We start from the raw sequence: 24,093 nt of genomic DNA, 5'->3' as shown, positions 1-24,093 counted from the left end.
GCCATTCAGTTTTCTCCTGCAATCAATCTGCCAAGAATCTGTCTCCCTGATCTATCGATCCAGATTTTCCCCCTCCGTATGTGGGTGTCCCGATACAGAGTATGGCTTCATGTTTTATAATTGCGTAGCAACAAAGAGATAGTAGCCGGGTCAAGTCTTGATTCAAGTTCATTTTGGTTTGTTATGTTTCATGTTTCGTTCATCAATACATTTCAGTTTGAGTCAATAATGCTCTTTTCATTTTTAGCCTTCATCCAATGCTTTTTGAGTAAATGTTTGAAGAATTTTCAATTTGTTACCATGTCTCTTCATGCATGTCATTTTAGTCATCAAAATAGCCAATAGATTTCAAGCAAGTCCATGGAGACTAAAGTCAAATTATAGTCTATAATCAATTTTGCAGATTGTGCTAGCAAGTTGAAGTATTCTCAGCATTCCGCTAAAGAATGGTGTCCCAATATGGAGCCAATGTTAAAAAAACCAAAAATGCACCGTTGTAATTATTGTGCCAAATTCAAATGAGTTCCACCTACAGGAAACACCAGAGATACCATGTTTGCTTTTGTGGTGATGATTTCAGTTGAGGGGCAGGATCAACTCACAGTGAAGTAAGAGGGACAGTTCCTCAACGGGCAAAGTTGACGAGTGTTGATGTTTTCCACAGCAACAAACAAACTTATGAGTTTGTTCTCCGGAAACATTTTTTCAAGATGAATCAGAGACTAAGATCATCAAGGAGATGCTACCTCCACATGTTTGTCTTATGGAAGGTGCTCAGGATCAACTTGCAAAACTTGAAAATCTTTACAGAGAGAACCCAACACTCTGCAAGAGATATTTATACATGATGGAAGGCATTGGTGCCCTGAATTTTTATATTAATATTATTTATTTGTAAAAAAAATTATAATATTGTAGGGAGTAGTTTACCAATATCTTATCTTATCTATGCTAACCTATTGATTTGTTGTTGTTTTTTTTTTTTTACTTTTGCAGGTTAGCGTGGCTGAAGTGACTTTTACCTAAATTTATTCATGAGAAATGTGGATGAATTTTTTTTTTATTATTATTATATATATTTTTTAAAACAAGATTAAAGGAAAACTCTATGAGATCTCATTTTATTTTTTCCTAATCTATTCTACCTTTAACTTGATTTTTTTTTCCTAGGTAAAAGAATGCTTCCAGTGAAGCCACCTACGGACTAAAAATTCGAAAATGCTCACATCAAGATTTAAAATGTTTACCTTATGATTTGCAAACATGTGAGTAACCTATCTTATTCTTGGAGTTGGCGCAAGGTTCTTTTGAAACCAGTCCTCCTCAATATTGTCTTTGCTCTCCAAGAAGTACCTGTTCAACATCTTCAATTTTCTCATCCGTAGATGGATTAGTAAGAAATGGGGGGTTTTAAAAACTGAATTTGAAACTAACTAAGTATGAAAAAATATCAAAATACTCAACTTGAACTCCTTTATGAAAATCCTGTTGTCACCAGGTTTCACAAGTTAGTCCATAAAAATAAATTGCAATAAAAATGACTTCCTAAGTCTATCTCTAAATGATCCTCCCCAAAAACGACGCCAAAATGTTGGTTCTAAAATGCGGATGCAAATTAGAGTTTCATTTACTATCAATCCAGGTAAGTAAACTTCAAGGATCATCCAATATATATGGACTTAGAGACAAACTAAACTAAGCTAGTTGAAGAAATATTAAAGCTCCCTTACAGGAGACTATTCATTAATATTTCTAATCAACTATTTAAACTAATGAAATTAAAGCTCTTAAACATAATTCTGATTGATTGCATGAAATATTAAAGCTCTCTTACAAGAGACTATTCGTTTATATCTCAAGCATATAAATCAGAAACTTAAACTAATGAAATCAAACATTAAATAACAAATAAGATTCATTGAAGGAAACATTAATACTTTCTTACGAAAGGTCATTCGTTAATATTTCAAACATATGAACCTAATAATTTAATCTAATGAAATTCACAAACAAACATAAAATAAAAGCCTACCAAAATAAAAGTGTACTTGCTAGGCAATGGGGATCCTTCCAAGGATTCACAAGCACACCAAAAGAGAAGTCAAATGTAGAGGATCAAAGAAGCTCTGTTTTATTCATCATCAATTGCAAATTGCAATTACAACCATTACAATGATTCTCCAAATCTAACTTCTCATTACCAACATATAAGATACTAAGATTATAAATGAAGGACTAGGTTCTAAAATTCTAAAAATGAAGATTACAAATGAAGGAGATAACACTCCTATTTATACAAAAGCTATGATAACAAACTCATAAATGTAGACCCACTATTCCCTCCTTTGATCCACATATTTCTCAACCAATGGTGACACATAACCCTATCCTCCATGATCTCCTCCATGAGGTCCATGATCTTCTCCATGAGGTCCATGATCTCCTCAAATTCGAATTTGAACATAGAGTGCCACATACAGATGCCTTGGAAGCTTCCTTTGTACCTACACATGTCAAATTTCTCATTCCAATTGTTAGGTATAAGAATATGGATATTATTTCTAAAGTTTAACCATAAATTCACTTAGAAATACTAAGAATTAATAATGTTTTGGAAAACACAATGGTAACCCATTTAATGATGAAAGTGAAGCTAATGTGGTGACATGGTGGTGGAATAGAGGTGAGAAAATGTGTGAATGGAGTGAAAGTGGATGTATTTTAAGGATAATTCTTAGGACCAACAATATGGATCCATTTGTGTTTTAGATTACCTTGAAGGAGCATTTGACCAAATGTAGTACAAGGAAACATAAACAGTTAGGTTATGGTAGCATCCTAATTTATTCTTCTTAGAGAAACTAGCTTTAATACAATTATGTGTGTCTACACCATTTATAGGCCCATCAGAGCTTTGTATGACTCGATGGACTGATCTTATGGCAAGATTGGGAGGAAGAGCACAAATGCACTAGTTTAATGAAGAATTATTTTATTGGTTCAAAGAGTAATATTTGGTCATTGATTACTATGTATATGTGGCTCAAACTTTCATAATGATGTAGATTTGACTCCTCCCCTTGACATACAGTGGGGAAATTTTGGTAAGTATTTTTTGTTGTTGTGTGTTTTCAAGTTTTATATTTTTTGTATTTTGATCATTACATGTTTTTTTTAAATATTATGATGTCACTAATGTTGTATATGTTTGATTGACACAAATGTGGCTTCTACTCGATGTTATAGACATTTTTGGGCACTGCAACCCCAATCATAAATGTCCATAAACCAAGGGCTCTTAAGTCCCTAAAAGTGTTGTTCCAACCTCTAAAAGAACAAGGTCAACTGATTACATCTTCTCCCAGAAGTTCTCCATGAAAAACTACTCAGAACTGGTCAAAACTGGACCATCTCACCTGCTCCATGGTCAAAGTGCGCTGCATCCCACCTAAATACACACAGGAGGTGCGATGCATCTTGAAAAGCCCTTCTATGGGGTGCGATGGGCGAGAGTGGACAAATGGCAGGGTCAATCTACAAGGTGGAGGATCATGGAATCTTCCAGAAACTTCTCCTGTGACACTTGCCTCTCTGCATTCGCACAGGGATGAGTAAGAGATCATCAATCTCCAAGTGGAATCAAGAACTATCAGAGAAAGGACACTAATCAAATCTCAAAAGCTGACTCACCCCCCTTGCAAGCATCTATATATGGATCCCTCATCCCAGAGATCCAGAGGCTGGAATTTTGTATCTTGTAAGGAAGTGTTGTTGGTTTCTTGGTGCAACATCATAGTGTTGGCGATCTAAGCTTTTCATGAGGTGAAGAAGGGCTTTCTTGCTGAGAGGATGATGCTGGGTCAGAACAATTGGTTGTAATACTCTTTGCTATTCTTGATTATTAATAAAGCTATTCAAGTTTTCCTCCACATTCTTGTATGATTGATGATATATGCATTTGTGTGGTCAATATATATCTGGTCCTATATTGTTTATGATAATAGATCTATGTTCTTGGATAGTGTTATGCTGCTTTGATTCTACAGGTGCTCTTTGAAGCTGGGTAGACGAGGAAGCTAGTGGCAAAGATCTATCAGAAAGGAGAGGAATCAAGCAAGGAACCAAGCGCAAGATAGAGGTTGGTCTCCTTTATTCCCCTCTTATCTATTTCTCATAAAGGAAAACGAAAGTGGTTTTAGTTTGTTTGTTTCTAAGGTAGCTACCAGCCTTAGTGGGACTAGCAGCTCTGCATAGACACTAGATTTCCCGATAACAAAATGGCGACTCCACTGGGGAGCGAATAGATTGTTTGTTTGTTTATATTTGTTTACTTTATAAACTTACAGACGGAGCCTGAAGTCAAGCCAGCTAGCCTTCGAACTGCATTTGCTATGCAAGTGCAAAGTAGATCAATGCTGCTTCAGTCTATCTCCGGGTTTTGTTTATGAACTGAACAATCGATTTACAAGCTCTCTAATTGCCCTTATGGTGGCTCTAGTAACCTCTTTAGATCTACCCCTGTGATTGATTTACTGATTACCACTTGCTCGGCCTAAATCCCTGAACTGAGCTGCAAACTGTGACCCGGAACCCAGTTGAAGTCTCGTCCCTGGACCATCACACTGTCTCTTCTTTGGATTCTGGATGCATCGCACTTCCCGAGTGTAGTAGGTGCGCTGCATCTCTTTTTCCCTGTGTTACAGGTGCGCTGATCAGACAAGGCCTCTTCTGCTCTTAGATTTTGGTTTCTGTGTTCACTCTTTTCAGCTCTATTCAGGAGTTTTGCTACTTGTAGTCAGTATACCTCTGTTGAAACCCCCTTCCTTGCCATTATTCCGCCTCCATTGTGCAAAGAACTGTAAATGTTTTTATGTATTTTGAGCCATTTTCAATTCTCTTTTACAAAGAAGTAGTGTAATTGAACTGTCGTTTCTTGATTTGAAAGTGTCGCAAGTGTCATTTTCAGTCATAGAAGAGAATCCGATTGTTCTTGATAGTCGATTACACTGTTACTCTTGTATTTGATTTGAATTAGTAGTTTTTCAAGTGTTGAAAGCAAGTTTTCAATTCCAAATCGCAAATTGTCGTCATTGTCCTCATTTTGTCTTGAAAAGAAACTTGCTAGAAATGTCGCTTTGAAAAATAATTCAGATTTGCGCTTAGCTTTCTTTTTATCATTCACACATTAAGAAGGCTAAAAACAAATACATGCATGTGCATTTGCATTTAGACTGTTTGTTGGTTTGATTTAGGACAGTGCATATAGTGTGTGTTGTCTGCTCTATGTTGAAAGAAAATCATCTCTCTTTCCTTAGTAGCTAGGATTTTCATTGCAAAAAGAAGATTAAATGATTGTTTATCATCTTAGATTGCATTTTAGGAATTGTACATCTACATCACGCGGTGAACCTGAAAGGAAAATTTCTTAAGCAAGATCAACTATAAAATAAATTTAATGAATCTAAAAACGCTTTGGAACCTAACACACAACATTTAGAAGTCTAGGCTAGAGATGTATTTCGGCGTCGTAAAGCCTGGTAACTATTGTTTTCATTGATGGTTGGGTGATTCCTCCACTTTGAGATGATAAGTGCTAGTACAGACTTGTGCTCCTACGTATCGTTGAGTATATATTGGGAGACCACAATAGGCTTTATCCTTTATCCATAGGAAGCCGTGTCTGCCGCCCTATCGATCGCAATGCACTGAACACAACATTCGGGAAGATTGATTGCCATACCGTAAAAAGTATTCTGCAGTTTTGTGATTGGTTTGGTAATCCCTCTGTCTAGATTTCCAGAGCAGTCCCTTTCGTTCCTTTTCAGACTCCTTAAAGGAAAAGGTCCATCTGAGCACTTGTCACTTCAAGCTCACTAAAAATCGAAGGTGACTAGAGTCATCTTTTGTTTTTTCTCGACTCTTAAAAATTGAAAAAACAAGTTGTGTCAAAGCGTCTAAAATTTATTTTAATCGGAATAAATATCACCTTTCCTACGTTGATCTTAGGTTGAGAAAAATGGAGTCCACCAACCAAGGAGTTCCCCTTGGGGGAAATCCTAGTCCTTTCTCCTCTTGGGGAGATGTTGGTGCACCCCATATGGCCACATTGTCGCTTCCAGGATTGACAATCGGCTTGCCCGTATGGCTCTTCTCAACTTCTGTCGTTCAGAACACCGTGATTCCTAAACAATTGAGTCAGCAACTAAACGATACCAGAGTTACCCCCCAACCCTCTACTTCGTCCAATTCTTCCTCTCGTCCTTCCTCTTCGCTTGATGAAGCTGGTAAAGCCAAAAATCAAGTAACTGAGAAGAAGAAGGAGAAGAAGAAGAAGGAACCAAAGGCGAAAAGGGGCGACCATGCATCATCTAGCGAAAATCCACACACTGCACCATCCAGGCCTAAATCGCCATGTGTCATTTGCAAAGGAGACCACTATCATCGAGATTGTCCTTGCATCCCTCGGATCTTAAGGGACTGGTCTCCTTGTTTGCACAATCCGGTGTCATCAACCTCTGATGGTCATGTTGAAAGTACACCGTCAACTAGTGAAAGTGAAGCCCCTGGACAAAAAGGAAGATGTAAATTTCCTTGTAAACTGTGTGAAGGTGATCACGCTGTCCACCGTTGTCCCTTCTTAGATGAGGCTAAAAGAGTTTTGGACGACTGTCCGGTTTCACCGTTACAGCTTCCTCCTGGATATAAGAAGCTCTTGCCGAGTCCGTCACTAGTTGAAAATCCGGCTGACACGCCCTTGTGGTCGGCCGAAGCGTCTATCATTGAAGATAAACCATCTGAATCCACACCAGACGAAAGTCAAAAGGTCGAGGCGGCAGTTGACCTGGTCTTGCCTTCAAAGGATCCATCTTCAGATGATATAGTCACCGAAGAGAACAAGAACGACACCGTTCAAATTCTCTTCGTAAGCACAGACTCCGATGAACATGGGGGCAGTCTACCAGTTCCTTTACCACAGGAAGGAAGTTCGTCAGAGTTATATCCGGCCATCTATTCGGTCCCACCTCCAAGCAACCTATTTGTTTCCTTAGATTGGAATCTACTAGGCAGACCCCATTTACCGGCTAGTGTACCATTTCGAATCATTGCTCAAATATATAGAATGGTCATGGACGGTACCATCATAGATGAAGGGGCTTCTGTGAGTATCCTTTCCTCAACTGCTTGGAAAGCGCTTGGTTCGCCATCGCTTTTTCCTGAGATGAGAAATCTAACAGGCTTTAACAAAGGAACCAGTCGACCATTAGGGATCCTTCCCAATGTGCCGATAACATTGAGAAGGAAAACCATTCACATGAACGTAATGGTAGTCCAAGGACCCCTGGATTATAATCTACTCCTTGGACGTGACTATATTTATTGCATGGGAGCCATTGTCTCCTCACTCTTTAGAGTAATGTGTTTTTCGCATGAAGGAAGAGTGGTCAAGCTCATAGACCAGCTTTCATTCCCCGGTTCACACATAGCAAATAGTCATACACCAACCTTGAATGGTCTTTTCACGCAAGGAATGTCTCATCAATCCCCAGTCCGTCCTCCTGATGAGCGCGAGTGATTCGGAGGATATGACTGAAACCCAGGGGGCATGCACCCTGGCCTGTTTCGATAGGAAAACCTTGGGTATAGGGTAGGTTTTTGCGAAGGATATATGACTGGTTGACATACCCGTCTGTTTAGGAAAATGGGGTTAAACCGGAATAAGATACCTCCGTTAGAAGGTAGGCCTTTCCCGATAGAACAAATGTTTTGTCTGCAAATTGAAGGGTAACCTGGAAAAGGTAGGCCTTTCCCGATAAAACAAATGTTTTGTTTACAAATTGAGGGGTAACCTGGAAACTCTGCTTCACTATACCTGGGGGCATGCAAACCTTTTGGCATGCAAGCAAAGAGCGACCATTTATTTTTTTTAAATTTATATGTCCTCTAACCCTTTAAACTCCTAGGATTGGTCGTTTCCTAGCTTGCATAAAGAAAGGATGCAGGGCAAAGCTTTGAAAAAATGCCATTTTTTAAATGAGACATCCTTATTATAGGATTGGATTGAGCAGTTTTAACGCGGAATTCAAGCTCATTAAAAAATAAACATAAGCAATGAGAAAATGTTCCCCCAAAGTTTAAGCTCATTAAAAAATGAACCAATTTCCGGTAAATAACCATTGTGAATTTATTATCATCAGCCTTTGAAGCCTTGGTCGTGTTCTCATCATCACCTCCACTCTGTATTGGTCGATCATTCACCTCCATTTGATTGTTTACCCTTTTGAGGAACAGCTGCAAAGAGTGATCATGTTAGCCATCCTTGTGACACTGCCGTGATTGGAAAATTCCAAACCTTACCTGGAATCAGCTGCTAAACGAATTTATCACTCGTTCCTCAAAAAACGAGTCTCCTTTAAGCTCTTTTCAACTGACTCGTAAAATATGAAAAGATTTCCGAGCAATTGGCCTCTCCAGCTCGTTAAAGGGACCGGAAGTGCTATCCCTCCTTTATATTTTAATCTTTTTGGACTTGAGGGATCATTACACAAAAAGATCGAGCGCTTGTTTTGTTCAGCTCGTTAAAAGTACTGAAATTTCATCCCTTTTGTATTGTTTTATACTTTTTCGGACTCAAGGGATTATATGACGAAAAAGGATTATTGGAGTTTTCTTTACGTCCCTTTTTCAGACTCTCTAAAATTGAAAAGGAACGAGTTATCCTTGTCGTTAAACTCGTTAAAACCGAATAGCAACAAACTTGTCCATACAGACAAGAACGAGTTTCACTATCGCTAGGCTCGTTAAAACATAGCGATGGGTTTGATCGAAGGGCAAATTATAGAACAAGAATATGTTATCCTCCTCAAGCTTGACAAAAATAAAGAGGTAATGGTCAGCAATGACTGGGGAAAAATTGGGAATAAAACTTGAAGAAACTTTATTGGTAGCAAGTCGCTCTTGAACATGACACTTTCACTCTGCATCCGAGTCGGGTTGGGTTGTTCCCTTCACCGGTCATATCACCATGGGTCCATCACACCATCCATATTTGGGGTTAACGCTACCAATCCATCATGTCAGTGTTGCCGATATGTTCAAGAGAAGTCGCTCAGAGAATTCACCTGTGTCTCACCCACTGCAATACATTTATGCTCCATTTATTCATGACTGCCACCCTGAACCTTATATCACCAGATCGTTTTCACCTCCATTAAAATCATTTGCTCCGTTCCGTGTCATTGATGTGGGATTCACTAAGGCCCTCCTATGAGGGATCGCTTCTTGTCGACATCAGCTCATTATCCAAGAAGTCGATCTAGGAACAACCCTTTCAGTACTTTGAAACTTACATGCCTCAATGGCAAGTTTCTCACTTCCGGCAACAAGTTTACATCAATGGCCTTCGACCGAAAGATTTTGCGTGGTGTTCGACTCCAAGTCCCTTATTCACACCAGGTGAATTGTACTGTAGTACCTTGAGGGTCATCATCATTACCAGTGATTCCTCTCGCGCCTGTTAACAGCTCACATCATTGGCTGGTAATCAGGCGATGTCTTTCCATGTTCGACTCCAGAACATCTCTCACATGGATCGACTTGTACTTTGAGTGAAGATTGAACGAGATTGAAGACCCCGGATCTAGTTTCATCCATCCGGCTGCGATATATATTCATGAAAATAAAGACATCAAATGTACATCATTACTGCACAGATAATCATCCAACCTAAGGGATGATGGCTCTACTAGAATCATCAGTCTACACTCAGACGATTGTCTGTCTTATGTACATGAAAATGAATTTATAAAGCTGAGCATGGGAATGCCCACCTTAGCTAGATCATGAAAATATTATGAAGATAATGTATTGTATTGTATCTTATTACAGGTCACCTTCCAGCTTGAAAAAACTTCAGATCCTCATGATAAAGCATTTCACCCGACATCAACAGATTAACGACCTCATGCTTTAGGGGGCAACTGTTATAGACATTTTTGGGCACTGCAACCCCAATCATAAATGTCCATAAACCAAGGGCTCTTAAGTCCCTAAAAGTGTTGTTCCAACCTCTAAAAGAACAAGGTCAACTGATTACATCTTCTCCCAGAAGTTCTCCATGAAAAACTACTCAGAACTGGTCAAAACTGGACCATCTCACCTGCTCCATGGTCAAAGTGCGTTGCATCCCACCTAAATACACACAGGAGGTGCGATGCATCTTGAAAAGCCCTTCTATGGGGTGCAATGGGCGAGAGTGGACAAATGGCAGGGTCTATCTGCAAGGTGGAGGATCATGGGATCTTCCAGAAACTTCTCCTGTGACACTTGCCTCTCTGCATTCGCCCAGGGATGAGTAAGAGATCATCAATCTCCAAGTGGAATCAAGAACTATCAGAGAAAGACACTAATCAAATCTCAAAAGCTGACTCACCCCCCTTGCAAACATCTATATATGGATCCCTCATCCCAGAGATCCAGAGGCTGGAATTTTGTATCTTGTAAGGAAGTGATGTTGGTTTCTTGGTGCAACATCATAGTGTTGGGTGATCTAAGCTTTTCATGAGGTGAAGAAGGGCTTTCTTGCTGAGAGGATGATGCTGGGTCAGAACAATTGGTTGTAATCCTCTTTTCTATTCTTGATTATTAATAAAGCTATTCAAGTTTTCCTCCACATTCTTGTATGATTGATGATATATGCATTTGTGTGGTCAATATATATCTGTTCCTATATTGTTTATGATAATAGATCTATGTTCTTGGATAGTGTTATGCTGCTTTGATTCTACAGGTGCTCTTTGAAGCTAGGTAGACGAGGAAGCTAGTGGCAAAGATCTATCAGAAAGGAGAGGAATCAAGCAAGGAACCAAGCGCAAGACAGAGGTTGGTCTCCTTTATTCCCCTCTTATCTATTTCTCATAAAGGAAAACAAAAGTGGTTTTAGTTTGTTTGTTTCTAAGGTAGCTACCAGCCTTAGTGGGACTAGCAGCTCTGCATAGACACTAGATTTCCCGATAACACTCGATCCCATGGGGAAGTCGTCATTCCATCACCCAGGAGCACATGTAAGAGAGCTTCTTGAGGAGGATCCTAAGGAGGAGGAGCATGATGAGCTATGTGAGTTAACTTGCAACATTGAAGGATTGAACATGGGAGTACTCCTCATGGGTATTGATGACATTTTGAGGCATCTGCAATGACACATGATGGGAGTCTTAGGCCAACTTAGAGTCCTTTTGTGATGCATTTCCCATGTTGTAGTGTGTTACAAACAACATAGGAGAGCATATCCTATCTCATATTCTACTATTATAGGATTTTATTCATATAGTTATAATCATCTATATTGGATGTGTGGGTTTGAAATCTTGGGCTTGGGGGCCCAATTTGGACATTGTACGAATTTTTCAGGGATGATATACTTTTTTTTTTCTCTATATGTACATTGATGATGTTTCAATAGTTACTTATGTTACACAAATGATTTCCTTATGTACCCATCTGTTAATATCTACATGTGTTCATTTTTAATGATTTTACTTGATGTGACAAATGCCAATCTAAAAGTACTTAGCTAATGAATAAACCAATGTATTAGATTCTTTTGGTACTTGTTCATAATCAATGTAATCGAACTATCATTCAAGGATACGTACCTACAAGTACCCATACAATAACACAAGATTCCTCACGAAATAAACATGGTTCAACTTGTTGGTTTTGGAGCCTGATTATCTCCCTGATTTAGACGTCTTGTTTTTTACCTACATTTGGATCTCAGTTCCTGACCAAGGGTGCATGGGGGATCCCCCCCCCCCTACTATTTTTCCCAGGGGGTTTAGAGGGGCGACAAACTCTTTGGACCCCCCTCGGATGAGGGTTCGGGGGCAATGCCCCCAAAGAGAAATTTTTGGAAAAATTGCCTTGTAAAATATTGTAATTTCATAGTCAATATGGACCCTTCATCAATACATCACATATCTCACGACATATGTTATTTAAGGTTTTTTCCCCTAAAAGGCAACCCTTTTATGAGGTAATTATGTTGCAATTATGTATTATTGAGATAGCATTGTAATTGAGAGAGAAGAGACTGTGGGAGAGAGAAGAAGAGATTGTAGTGGATGTGCTACAAATTGTAATTGCTTCATGTTGTTGGATGGAATAAAAGGAAGGATTGGCTATTTCTCCTTGGGTGTATCCTAAATTAGGTGAACCATGTATATTGGTATTTTCTTTGTATTGTCTCATTTTATGTTTTATTTCCACATTTATTTTGATTTTATTGTCAAGTGATTTTATTCCTAACAACTAGTATCAGAGAGGAGGGTTTAGTTGGTTCATAAAACTCATAGGAAAGGAGGGTACCTAGTTCGAATGGGAGCAATGGAGAAGTTGGTTTTAGGGTCAATAAGTTTAACTACCAAACTTACCATCTATAGAATATGCAAATGGAAGATTATCTATATCAAAAAAATGTTTTTCTACCATTGGGAAGAATAACAAAGATGCCAACAACTATGAAATATAAAGAATGGGGGATTCTTGACATAAAGGCACTAGGAACAATACAACTGTGCTCAACATCAATGGATTTCAACACTTCGAAGGAAAAAACAATAGAGGGTTTGAAGACTACATTGGCTAAAATGTATGAAAAACCATTAGCTTCCAACAAGATATTTCTTATGAAGCATTTATTTAATATGAAGATGTCAGAAGGTGGGTTTATTGCTAATGATTTAAATGAATTTAACATCGTCACCAATCAATTAAGTTTTATAGGAGTAAATTTTTATGATGAGGTTAGGGCTCTTTTGATTTTGTGCTCAATGCCAAAAATCTAGAATGGCTTGGTCATGGTTGAGTAGTTATGTCTTTAGTTCAAACACTTAAAAGTTTGATTACGTTGTTGGTGTTATCCTTAGTGAGGAAATATGATGGAAAATCACGAGTGAGATGTCAAGTAATGCTTTGACTATATAGAACAACATAAGACAAAGGGAGAGAGGAAAGAGCCCAAGGAATTGTGTAAATTCAAAGAAGGGCTTATCCAAATCTACATGAAGGTTGGACTTATTGTGGGAAGAAACAACATGAGAATAAATATTGTTAGTCTCTAAAAGAAACAATAAAAAGGAGATGGACAACACAAAAATAATAAAGAAGCAAATGTAGCAGGTGATGTGTTACAAGATGCTTTAATCCTTTCAGTAGATACATTGTTGATTCCTGGGTGATAGACTTGGGGGAATTCATTTCATGCCACACCCCATAGGAAATATTTTCAAGATTATGTTTAGGGTGATTTTGGATAGACCTTTTATTTCAGTGATGACGAATCGTATAAAATTGTGGGAAAGGGTAAGGTATGAATAAAATTACAGAATGGACACCAATGGTTATTGAACGAGGTAAGGCATGCTCATGATTTAAGAAAAAATCTAATTTCAATAGGGAAATTGGGAAGTGAAGGTTGTACAATCACATTTATAGGAAATTCATGGAAGGTTACTGGAGGATCTCTGATAATAACAAAAGAAAAGAAGGTAGGTACACTCTATTTATGTACTGGTAATGCTGACCTTTCTATTGCTTTAGCTTCTACATGAGCGGACACAACATTGAGTCATTATAGGCTCATACACATGAGTGAGAAAGGGATGAAGAACCTCCACTAAATGAAATTATTGCCAGATCTAAAGAAGGTTGATTCGAACTTCTATGAGCATTGTGTTTATGGAAAACAAAAAAGAATTAGATTTCTTAGAGTTGGGAAGGAAAATAAGATTGCAAATTTACAACTTGTGCATATAAATGTATGGGGACCAACTAAGGTATCATCTCTTGGTGGCTTTTATTAAATCAATTTTTCAAAGTTTAAAATCCAACCATTGCTTCTCTTTAGATCCATGTTTGATGGTTCACAAAGCTTGCTTAAAATATGTAATGCATCTTAGTTCCTAGAATTATTTGTCTACACCACTATGTATAAACTAATATAATGATGTAAAAATGATTATTATTTCATTGACATTGATTTTCAAGGCCGCTAGATATGGCATTCTCCATTGCCAATTTCAGGCCAAATACACATATCTCACACTTCCCTTTATTTTCTCATGTGGTTTCCAAGATCCAAAATCTTAAAATTGAGGAGAGGGGACATATTGAAGATCGGTCCAATGACCAAAATGCATAAATAATTTAAGATAAGGTAACAATAACTAACTTTCATTTGTAACAAATTTAAAACAATAAATGTTTCTCAAAAACATTGAAAACCATATGTTAGTTTTTATAAATCCATTTAAAAACAAATGCAACTCCTTGGTCCTAGCCTTCCAGTCCCATGGGATATTATCTCAATAATCACTATTTCTTACTATGGTAACCTAAGAATGACAACTTGTGTGCTTTATGGTGGATGGTTTTCGATGCAAAAAATGTTGAAAGATTTCATGTTGCTTTTTTTTTCAGGCTTTATTGTTTTGAAATCCTTAACCTCAGAATATAACCATTGGCTATTGTTGTTGTAGATCTAGAATGAAAGATCACATACATTAGGTGCATAATTATCTAGAATGAATTGAAAACTGCCATCTATATTTGCACTTAAAATTACCACATTTCCTTCAAATTGTCATCCCAATGATGTTATTTCAAATCCAATGAGATTATATTTAGTATTATCTCCAGGAAGATCTATGATTTGACCGAATCTTAGTTTTCAATCCAATCAAATTCGACTTAGCTACCCCCTACAATATAATGCTATTAAGTTTCTACCACCTCTAAGAAACAATGTGTATACATGAAGGAGTTTATCTTATGCTTTGTTCATTTGTAGGTGACACAATACATATACATTAGGGAATTGATCTTATGCTTGGTTCATTCATATGGGAGATAGGGGACTATGCACAATGGGAATCATCACATGTCAATTGATGGTTGGGATGCTTAGAAGAGGCAACTAATCCCGACATAACTCAATGGGTATTCTACATTCTTGCTTCTTTGTTATATAAATATCCAACCACCTTCATAGAGTGAAGGTATGATCCAAGCAAACTTGCAACTCCCCTAAAATTATATATTAGTGTAATACTCAGGACCAATTTTTTGAGAGATTATTGCAAATATTACAAGCCGTTGTGCTTCAAGGAAAAAGAGAAATGATTACAGAGGCTACACATAATGAACTAGGCCATTAAAAGTGTCCTCAAGTCTTTTATTCTAATATTTTAAATAAGCCAATTCTTTGAAACACTGATAATCATCTACTTCTTCTACCAACAACTCCTCCCAATGGTTACTCGCTAGGTCATCTATCCAAAGATGCTAAAACAATAACCTACAAATGAATATAATGCCCCTTATTCCATGCTTAGTGGAACCTATTCGAATGTACTAGTCGCTTGTTAAACCATGAATTTCGAACTAAATGTCAACACCATGTCGAGGATCTTAATTATAACCCCTAAAGGTGTAGTTTTACTAGATCCACACCTATAGAAGTACCCCATACCTAATTTTCTAGCAGGCTAGGATTTAATAATACATTTTTGTCCACCAATTTCGCCCACTGCATGCAATTGTTTATGTGAATCCTTTCTTCTATATAAGTTGGAATGACAAATGGGCTACTCTTTTTATGCATAATTCTCTTTATGCTTGAGCATCTATATTGAATTTGTTTGCGAAATTGCTTCTAAGGTGGAAGGCTCTTTTGTTTTATTTCATTTTCATAACACATTGTGATTTAATATCTAGATAGCAAATAGCTTTAGATGATATTTAAAACTAAAAATTGTACACATATAACGTCTTTTATTTTAACCATATACTTGGAATAATCTATTAATATTATCTTTATTTTATGATCTCTTTTCTCACCAAATATAATGCTCACAAAAACATATGTTATTCAATATTTTTCAATATTTCCTTTCCCTAGGATATGTTAGTTATAACTAATAGTTAAATTATCATCAACCAATATTACAAAAAAAAATCTTAATCCTTTATTCAAATACTTTGAAAAACTTATTTTTATATATATATATATATATATATATATATATATATATATATATATATATATATATATATAACTTTTTCAAATAAACATATCAATATTTAATCATGTAATTTGCATTAAGAAGAACATATTTATATATAACAACATGTAAAGATTATTACCTCATTATTTTCTTGTAATTTAATTTGTATTACTTTAAAATAATAAATTCCATCATTCCATCTATCATAGATTCACATAGTTCAAGACGATACATTTATTACAATCTTGGTTTCATAACCCGGGATTGATTATGGGTTTTTCTTTTCTTTTTTCATTTTCTTCTACATATATTGATCCATTCTGAGGAGTTATCAGGAACATATGTAGAGGAAACATTGACTACATTTCTTTGAGACAATTCTATTATTAGAGGTTCAACAATATTTGTTGTTTCCTTATCACTATCTGAGTGATCTAATTTGTGGAAATGTTTGTGCCCACTCATTGGTTAAGCCGAGATTATGGCGGAGTATATTTAGTTTCCAGTAGAGGGGTCACAGAGGGGTGGACCCCCTCATTTGAGGGATGAGATGGCGCTACCTGTGGTTGAATTGAATTTCAAGGATTTGATTTAGTGGTAGGAGTCTTCTGCTGCTGCATGTTGTCCTACTTGTGAGCCAAATAATTCTTAGATCCTCTTGTATCTTTTGGGTCTTGCCATCCACAACTCTTTTTCTTAGCTTCCGGGATGGGAGAGGGTCCTTGAGAAGAAGAAAAAACATTTTGAATATGACTAGGTTATTGACAAATCCTATAGTGGAAAGTAGTGTTCTCATAACCCACCAGTTATGAGTAAACTCTTCCCTTACATTTGAGGAGGATTTTATCAGGTAACCCTTTGTTGAGATCGATTTCAACACATATGTGAGCAAAGGTGGCAATACCCTTCTCAAGCCTATCAATGTCTATCTAGATGAAATGGCTTAGTAAGCTTCTCACATCAGCTAAGACATCTGAAATGTAACAGATAAATGGGTATATTAGGGAGCCTTGCATAGACTGGAGTGGTTAGAGCCGTCATGGAAAGAGGATAAAAATTTGGAAACCAAGATTAAAAGGAGAGACCAGATCGACCCCAAAATCAGGGTCCTTCATAAAAAACCCTCTGACAATCCTTGAGGTTTTTGAAGAATAACACAAAAATTCCTTTTGAACAAAAAATTAGATTCGTATTTGGGGATCAGGTCTAATGCACCCATTCCTGAAATGCAGAGGTCGATGGCCAAAAACCATTAAAGCGACAAATAATAACCTTCCTTGAATAATCTGTTGAAGAAAGGTCAGGTATAAAATGATCCACTTCTAAAGATGGAATGTCTACTACCTAATCCACAATGCATGCCAACCTTGAGAGATCTTTAGGCGCAGGAGGAGAAAGCCCTGGATTTAGGGAATCCTTGAAGCATCTGGATTGTGAGGAAGAGGACCCACCCTCGCCTTCGGATCCACCATTTAATCTTGAGACTAAATACATAAGTGTCCTTAACTATGCCGAAATCGCTGAGTGATTTCTATTCCAGAAGCCACCTACCTCCATGTAGGAACGAAATAAAAACAAAGGGGATTCCTAACCATTTCTGAATTATGGTTATGAGTGAAGAGACAAGATTTGTGGATTTGACTTGCATACATAAAGAACCCTTGATATTGGCCTCACAAAGACCATAAAGTTCAAGTGATATGAGTGATGGCCTCAACTTGGATGCAAGAAGAATCTTGCGGCAAAATATGTTTTCCTTGATTCACCAAATCTATAGCAATAACACTAAGATGAAGGGGTTTCAGGCAGAAGCCAGAGTCCTAAAACGAGCAATATCCCATGAATAGAGCAATGACTGAAAATGCTAAGTTTTCCATTGCAAAAACCCAATTCAACATTTCAAGAACAATTATGTTTCTGCTAACTAATTTAGAATTAACTAAAATAGAAGTTTATTATATGCAACATTAATTCTATTTACTTTGTGATTAAGACTATTACTTCATTATTATATACCATTACCATTTTTATAAAATTTATATAATTTCATAATTATTACACCCTTTTCCATATAATAAAATGTGGTTATTAATATAAAATATATATTTAAAAATATCTTCATTATTATGTACTATCATAATTTTTATGAGCTTTATATGAATTTCATAATTCTTAAGACCTTTTAAACCCGATTTTAATAGCTAGTGTTGTAGCAACATAAGCAAATTAATAACTTGGATAGTTAATGTGCAAAATATATTTATTGAGTGAGAGGCTTTTTCTACAACCTAGTATGGAGGCTCATTCTACAACCCAGTATGATGTGTAACACTATCCTCTGTCATAAAAATAAAAAAAATAAAAAAATCTAAAAATAAAAAAATTAAATAAATATACAAAACATTTAAATAATGTTGGCTAATAAAAAAAAATTTAAACGTGAAGAATTTGAATCCCTCTCCACTCATGTTAGATCCATATTTAAATAGATCTATATGCTAGTTTATATTAAAAAATGATATACATATATATATGTGTGTGTGTGTGATTTGTTAAATAATAATATATTGTGTTACCATAATTATATAAGACTTTTTCTAGTTTAAACACTTGAAAGACAATATAACCTTATAATCATTTTCACCCTCAACTATTTATATAAATTTGAACTTTATAGAAATAACCTAATTTATATTCTAATTTAATAAACATAAAATAAAATAAAATAAAAATATAATATAATTATTTTAAGTTTTTTTTTATAATTAATTTTATTTGAAATTTAGTAAGTATTGTTAAAACTACACTGTTGTCTATATAATTTGTTAAAATAATAAGTATGAGCTATATTACCTAAGTAGATTTTTGAAGATGTTGAATTCACTTATACATTTAAAAATGCATTTTAAATAATGAAAGATATTAATTTTGCCAAAATTATATCAATAACTTCCCAAAAAAAATCTAAAACATAAAAGAATTAGATAACAACACCAAAATAATACCCATGCAAACCACAAAAACCATCTTATCTCAATGTTATATTGACATATTCTCTATTTCTATATAATAAGAAATTGTTAGTTCTTGCCAAAAACATGACTCTAACAATCAATTGGCTTGATAATCACTATTAGTCTAGCATTGACCAATGCAACTTATAATGTTTAATTTTGAAAAATAAATGTTTATTTTTCAATATTATTAAAAAACTAATTTTCAAACACTTGATTGGAGCATAACTTGAAAGTCTTATTGAAGCTTTTGCACAAGATAATACCACATGGATCATTGTCACACATATTTTATGTCATAATTTATGAATATAGTTACAATATTCACAATATTTTTAGATATTTGTGTAGTGATTTTTTATTCTTAATCCTTGAAAAAAGTAAATAACAAATTTACCATGAGTTACTTTCTACCATAATTTAAACAATTCTATGCATAAGAAACACATAGGAATAAGATGTAAATAAATATATTTACCACGAGTTACTTCAAACCATTATTTGTGAGCCTCTCTAGTCCAGCGGAGTATGGTAGAGATGTTGTAATGTTTAACATTTTGACTTGGTCAAAATAAAATAAAACAAAATAAAAATAAAATAAAATTCAAAACATAAAATTTTCCATCCTAGTATAGTGGAGATGTTGTAATGTCTTCTTTAATATTTTGATTTAGTCAAAATAAAGTAAAATAAAATAAAAAAACAACCTAGATCTATCCTAATTTCATATTTATCCAGCGTTAAGAGGGATCAAATCTCTTTTCACTCTTAAAAAAAGTTCTTTTCACTCTTAAAAAAAGTTTTTTGTTTTTTTTTTTCTTCGAAAAATAAAATTAGATTTTGCATATGTTGTAAGCATTCCAGAGATAAACATTATACTAAAAAGAGAATCTAACCACTTGAGTATCTTACAACAAAAGAAGAGAGAAATTAAGGTCGACAATTTGCACTTAGCGTTTCTTTTTTTGCACTTTATACCAACTATATGAACTTGGTCTCACAAGAACTAATGCTAATAATCCATATGAGAAACTTGTTTGTTAGAACCTGAGCTCTCTGAAACATGGGCTCTTTTTGTATCTCCATTCCCATGGGAAGCCTAGAAACCTTCAAGTTCAATATGGTAACTGTTCCCAAGTGTAACACTACTTCATGGGCTCTTTTGTATCTCCATTACCATGGGAAGCCTAGAAACCTTCAAGTTTAGCGTAACACTACTTCCCCATTCGTTTGATTTCAGGTCTGGTCTCACAAGAACTAATGCTAATAATCCATATGAGAAACTTGTTTGTTAGAACCTGAGCTCTCTGAAACATGGGCTCTTTTTGTATCTCCATTCCCATGGGAAGCCTAGAAACCTTCAAGTTCAATATGGTAACTGTTCCCAAGAGTAACACTACTTCATGGGCTCTTTTGTATCTCCATTACCATGGGAAGCCTGGAAACCTTCAAGTTCAGTGTAACACTACTTCCCCATTCATTTGATTTCAGGTCGAACCAGACTATCTGCATCTAATTGGACATGATGACTCTCCTTGATATCTTTTTCCACCAAAATTTATGTAAGTTCATGTCTTTAAGCAAACAATTAATTTAGCCATTTCACATTTCAATTTGTTAGTTCCTCCCAAAATAAGACTATAAGATTCCATTTGCCCATTAACCACTAATAATTTAGTGTAAGCTATCTGTTAGATTTTTGGAAGCTTTTCAGGGTTGTTTTCTGGTCTAATTATTTAGAATTCGATAAAAATTCATTAAAATCACAAGTTTAAAAAATAAAATCTTCATAATTCAGATTTCCCACAAATTTTTGAAAGCAATAAACCCTATATACAATTAAAAAAACCAACAACGTTTACCGCAAAACTTCAACAAGTAGACAACGCACTTATTATTTTAGTCAAAATTAACCCATTTAAAACCAACACCGTTGACCACAAAACCTCAAAAAGTAGACAACGCACTTATTATTTTAGTGAAAATTAACCCATTTAAATTATAATTTTTTAAGGAATTTTTCCTATCGGATAATTTTCAAAGGGAGAATAAACTGCCCTGCACAGCAAACTTTTAAAAAAAAGTGTCATTATTCAGGTGAAGGTTCGATTATAACTCAATATTTTGAACCATGGTTGTATTAAACCTATATACAATCGGAAAAAACCAACACCCTTAACCACAAAACTCCAAAAAGTAGACAACGCACTTATTATTTTAGTTAAAATTAACCCATTTAAATTATAATTTTTTTGGAATTTTTCCTATCGGATAATTTTCAAAGGGAGAATAAACTGCTCTGCACAGCATACTTTTTTAAAAGTAGTTATTATTCAGGTGAAGGTTCGATTATAACTCAATATTTTGAACCATGGTTGTATTAACAACGGCACCAAACGGAATTGGCGTCAATTCAAAATTTCAGTCACTACCAGTGCTTCGTGGCTGTATCATCACAGGACAGGGGAAGAAGCCACAAGATCCGTTCATGGCCGCCTCTTTCAGGCTCTATGATAAGGATGTTGCCCATCGCACTTCGAGCTAACCAGTCTTCTTTTCCGAAGGTAGCCAAACCTCTTTTAATTACTTTATTTATATATAAAGAAACCATCTAAATTTTGGCCAGAGTGGGATCCAAACACCTGGGATCTGTGGCTTAAAGCATCACATTGTATGAAGCCGAACCCACAAGCCAAATTTCTTCTCTTCCTCATAAAATCTCATATCCACCGTTTAAGCAGGCAGCGCATTATATGAAGCCGAAGCCGGCAGGTGGGTTATTATTGGTGAAAAATGGACAAAACCAGTGTATTATCCCTGCATTTGGAGAAGGGGCCCCGCCAAGGCGAAGTCTTAGACTGCCGAAAACGAGCGAAAGTCACCATTGGTAGACTCGCGAAACCTAACACTTTCGCGATCAAGGAAGACGGTATTTCACAGAAGCATTTGTGCATAGAATTGAAAGACAACAAATGGACTCTCGCGGACCTCGGCTCCTCAAACGGCACGTTCTTGAATGATGACCGGCTGGTCCCGAACAAGCTCTGCCCTCTAAAGAATGGCGATGCAATAAAAATCGGAGAAGAAACCCTCATCAGAGTCAAGATTGAATCTCAGGCCTCCCCAGAAAAGAAAACCCTAAGGCCTCAGGCAAACCGTAAAAGGGGGGAAGCGGCCACCTCTAAGAAACATAAAACTGTGGTTCAAAACCCTGCACCGCCTCAGTCCGTGGTTGGCTCCACCGGCAAATCTGCCGAAAGGGTTAATTCAGGAGCGGAATGTAGTCGCAAGGGTTCGGAGGATATGACCCTAGAAGAATGGTTTGATCAGATGGAACAGTGGTTACCTAAACATTTGACCGAAGTTTCGGAGAATATTATCGGGCAGATGCGAAAGCGGTCGGAGCAGTTCGATGAATACATCTTGCAGAAGAACCCAAAGAATGGGCAGTGAGTTTTAGGATACTGTTTTGGGCATTCCACAGAGTATTCAATTTGTTTTTCCAGCGAGAGTGAAGCAGAAACTATGGCAATCTGAAGGAGGGTTCTCTATGACTAGTCTTATTTATGAGCTTTTCAGGTCAGCTTTAGCACCCTCTATATCGGTTATTATTGTAGTTTTGAGAAATCTCAATTTTTTTTCTAAGTAAGCCAGAAGTTTATAGTAAAGTACTTACTTGGCTCTTCACTGTATTATTTCTTGATATATTGTTCATTAAGCATTTGTAGTGACTGTTTGTCTTTACTCGTTGAAATTTATGAATGTGGGGTGCCCATTTGAGTTGCCTGCAATCTGCTCAGGATGTTTATATCTACTGGTTCTGGGAATGGACAACGATTTGCTGGTGGGTTGGTGGATCGTGTGTACTGGGTTAATCTAGCCGAAATTTAACTGGCAATTATTAAACTGAGAAAGTCTACATAGAAACTAATATATGTCAAATAAAGAAAACCTACATACTGATATGATTCGAGCATCATAATGATTTGCATATGCCACTTTGTCCTGGAGTTCTTCTTAGTCCAGTAAGATGCGACTGAATCTGAACGGATTTGGATAAAAAGGGGTAATTGTATTTTATATACAATGCATTTTTGATGGACAGAATCTGAACGGCATTGTTTAAAAAGGGGTAATTGTATTTTATATGCAATGCAATTTTGATAGACAGAAAATCGAAGTTGCAGAGGCCTAACTTTATCTTCTATTTTCTTGAGGATGAATTATACACATTAAATTTGAAGACCTTAACACAAAGTACCGGAGTCGGAATTAGGAAAAACTTGGTGAGAAGAAAAGCCAAGAGTTTCATTTGGACCGAAAAAATTTAGGCTAACGAAATATGAATTTTGATTGCATTTTTTCTTTCATTATAAATTTTGATTGCATTTTTTTTCATTGATATTTTAATATCAAATTCATATAAATGTTGGGATATGTAGTTTATTTGGAAAAGCATGTTAGGGTGTCATGTAGAATATGATGAGGTTTTTGATTTGATTATTTAATTTAAGTATAATTACATTAAAATTTAATATACATTAAAACTAGTGAGGTACATTAAGAGTGACACTTAATTTCTATAATAATATCAGACTAAATTAACCTTGTATCATATAAATATTTTTTTTTCTAAGTTTGGCAAGACTATATCTTCATCATGTTCAATATATCACCCTAATTGATCTAAAAATGGGGCATTTAGGCTTCTTGTCTAAGAACCTCTCCCACTTCCAAAGCTTGAATATTCCAAGTCTTATTGATTAACCAATGCGGAATTGATAATATGCTTGACAATATAGTGTATGCTTATGCTTTAAAAATCTGTTGTTTTAGCAAATATGTAAATGTGCTTAAACTGATATATAAATGCATATAATAGTGAATAATGCAGCAGTAAAAACAAACACATAAGACAACAATTTAATTAGGAGTTCACTCACAACCCTTGGGCTACATCTCTGTGAGCTCTAGTCAACTCAACTAGGCTCTCTGGGATTATGGTATAAGTCTTTTTA

The 24,093-nt window shown here is 35.9% G+C and overlaps 1 protein-coding gene across 1 annotated transcript; it reads left to right on the top strand.

Moving 5' to 3' along the window:
- The first annotated feature begins 21,404 nt into the window (after positions 1-21,404).
- Positions 21,405-22,802, top strand: LOC149155964 (FHA domain-containing protein At4g14490-like). The gene is made up of 2 exons (XM_089437781.1): positions 21,405-21,639; positions 21,817-22,802. Exon 2 carries the CDS (start codon positions 21,869-21,871, stop codon positions 22,526-22,528), a length of 660 nt encoding a protein of 219 aa, XP_089293907.1. The 5' UTR covers positions 21,405-21,639; positions 21,817-21,868; the 3' UTR covers positions 22,529-22,802.
- The last annotated feature ends 1,291 nt before the right edge of the window (positions 22,803-24,093 follow it).

The sequence above is a fragment of the Pinus tabuliformis genome, chromosome 9 (assembly GCF_031772625.1).
Source record: "Pinus tabuliformis cultivar Carrire ecotype Pingquan chromosome 9, CPIR1, whole genome shotgun sequence".
NCBI lineage: Eukaryota > Viridiplantae > Streptophyta > Pinopsida > Pinales > Pinaceae > Pinus > Pinus tabuliformis.
The sequence above is the reverse complement of the archived record's forward strand: the minus strand, read 5'-3'. Positions and strand labels throughout refer to the sequence as shown.

Coding starts and splice junctions, on each gene's coding strand:
- LOC149155964 (XM_089437781.1), top strand. CDS start 21,869: ATGGACAAAACCAGTGTATTATCCCTGCATTTGGAGAAGGGGCCCCGC.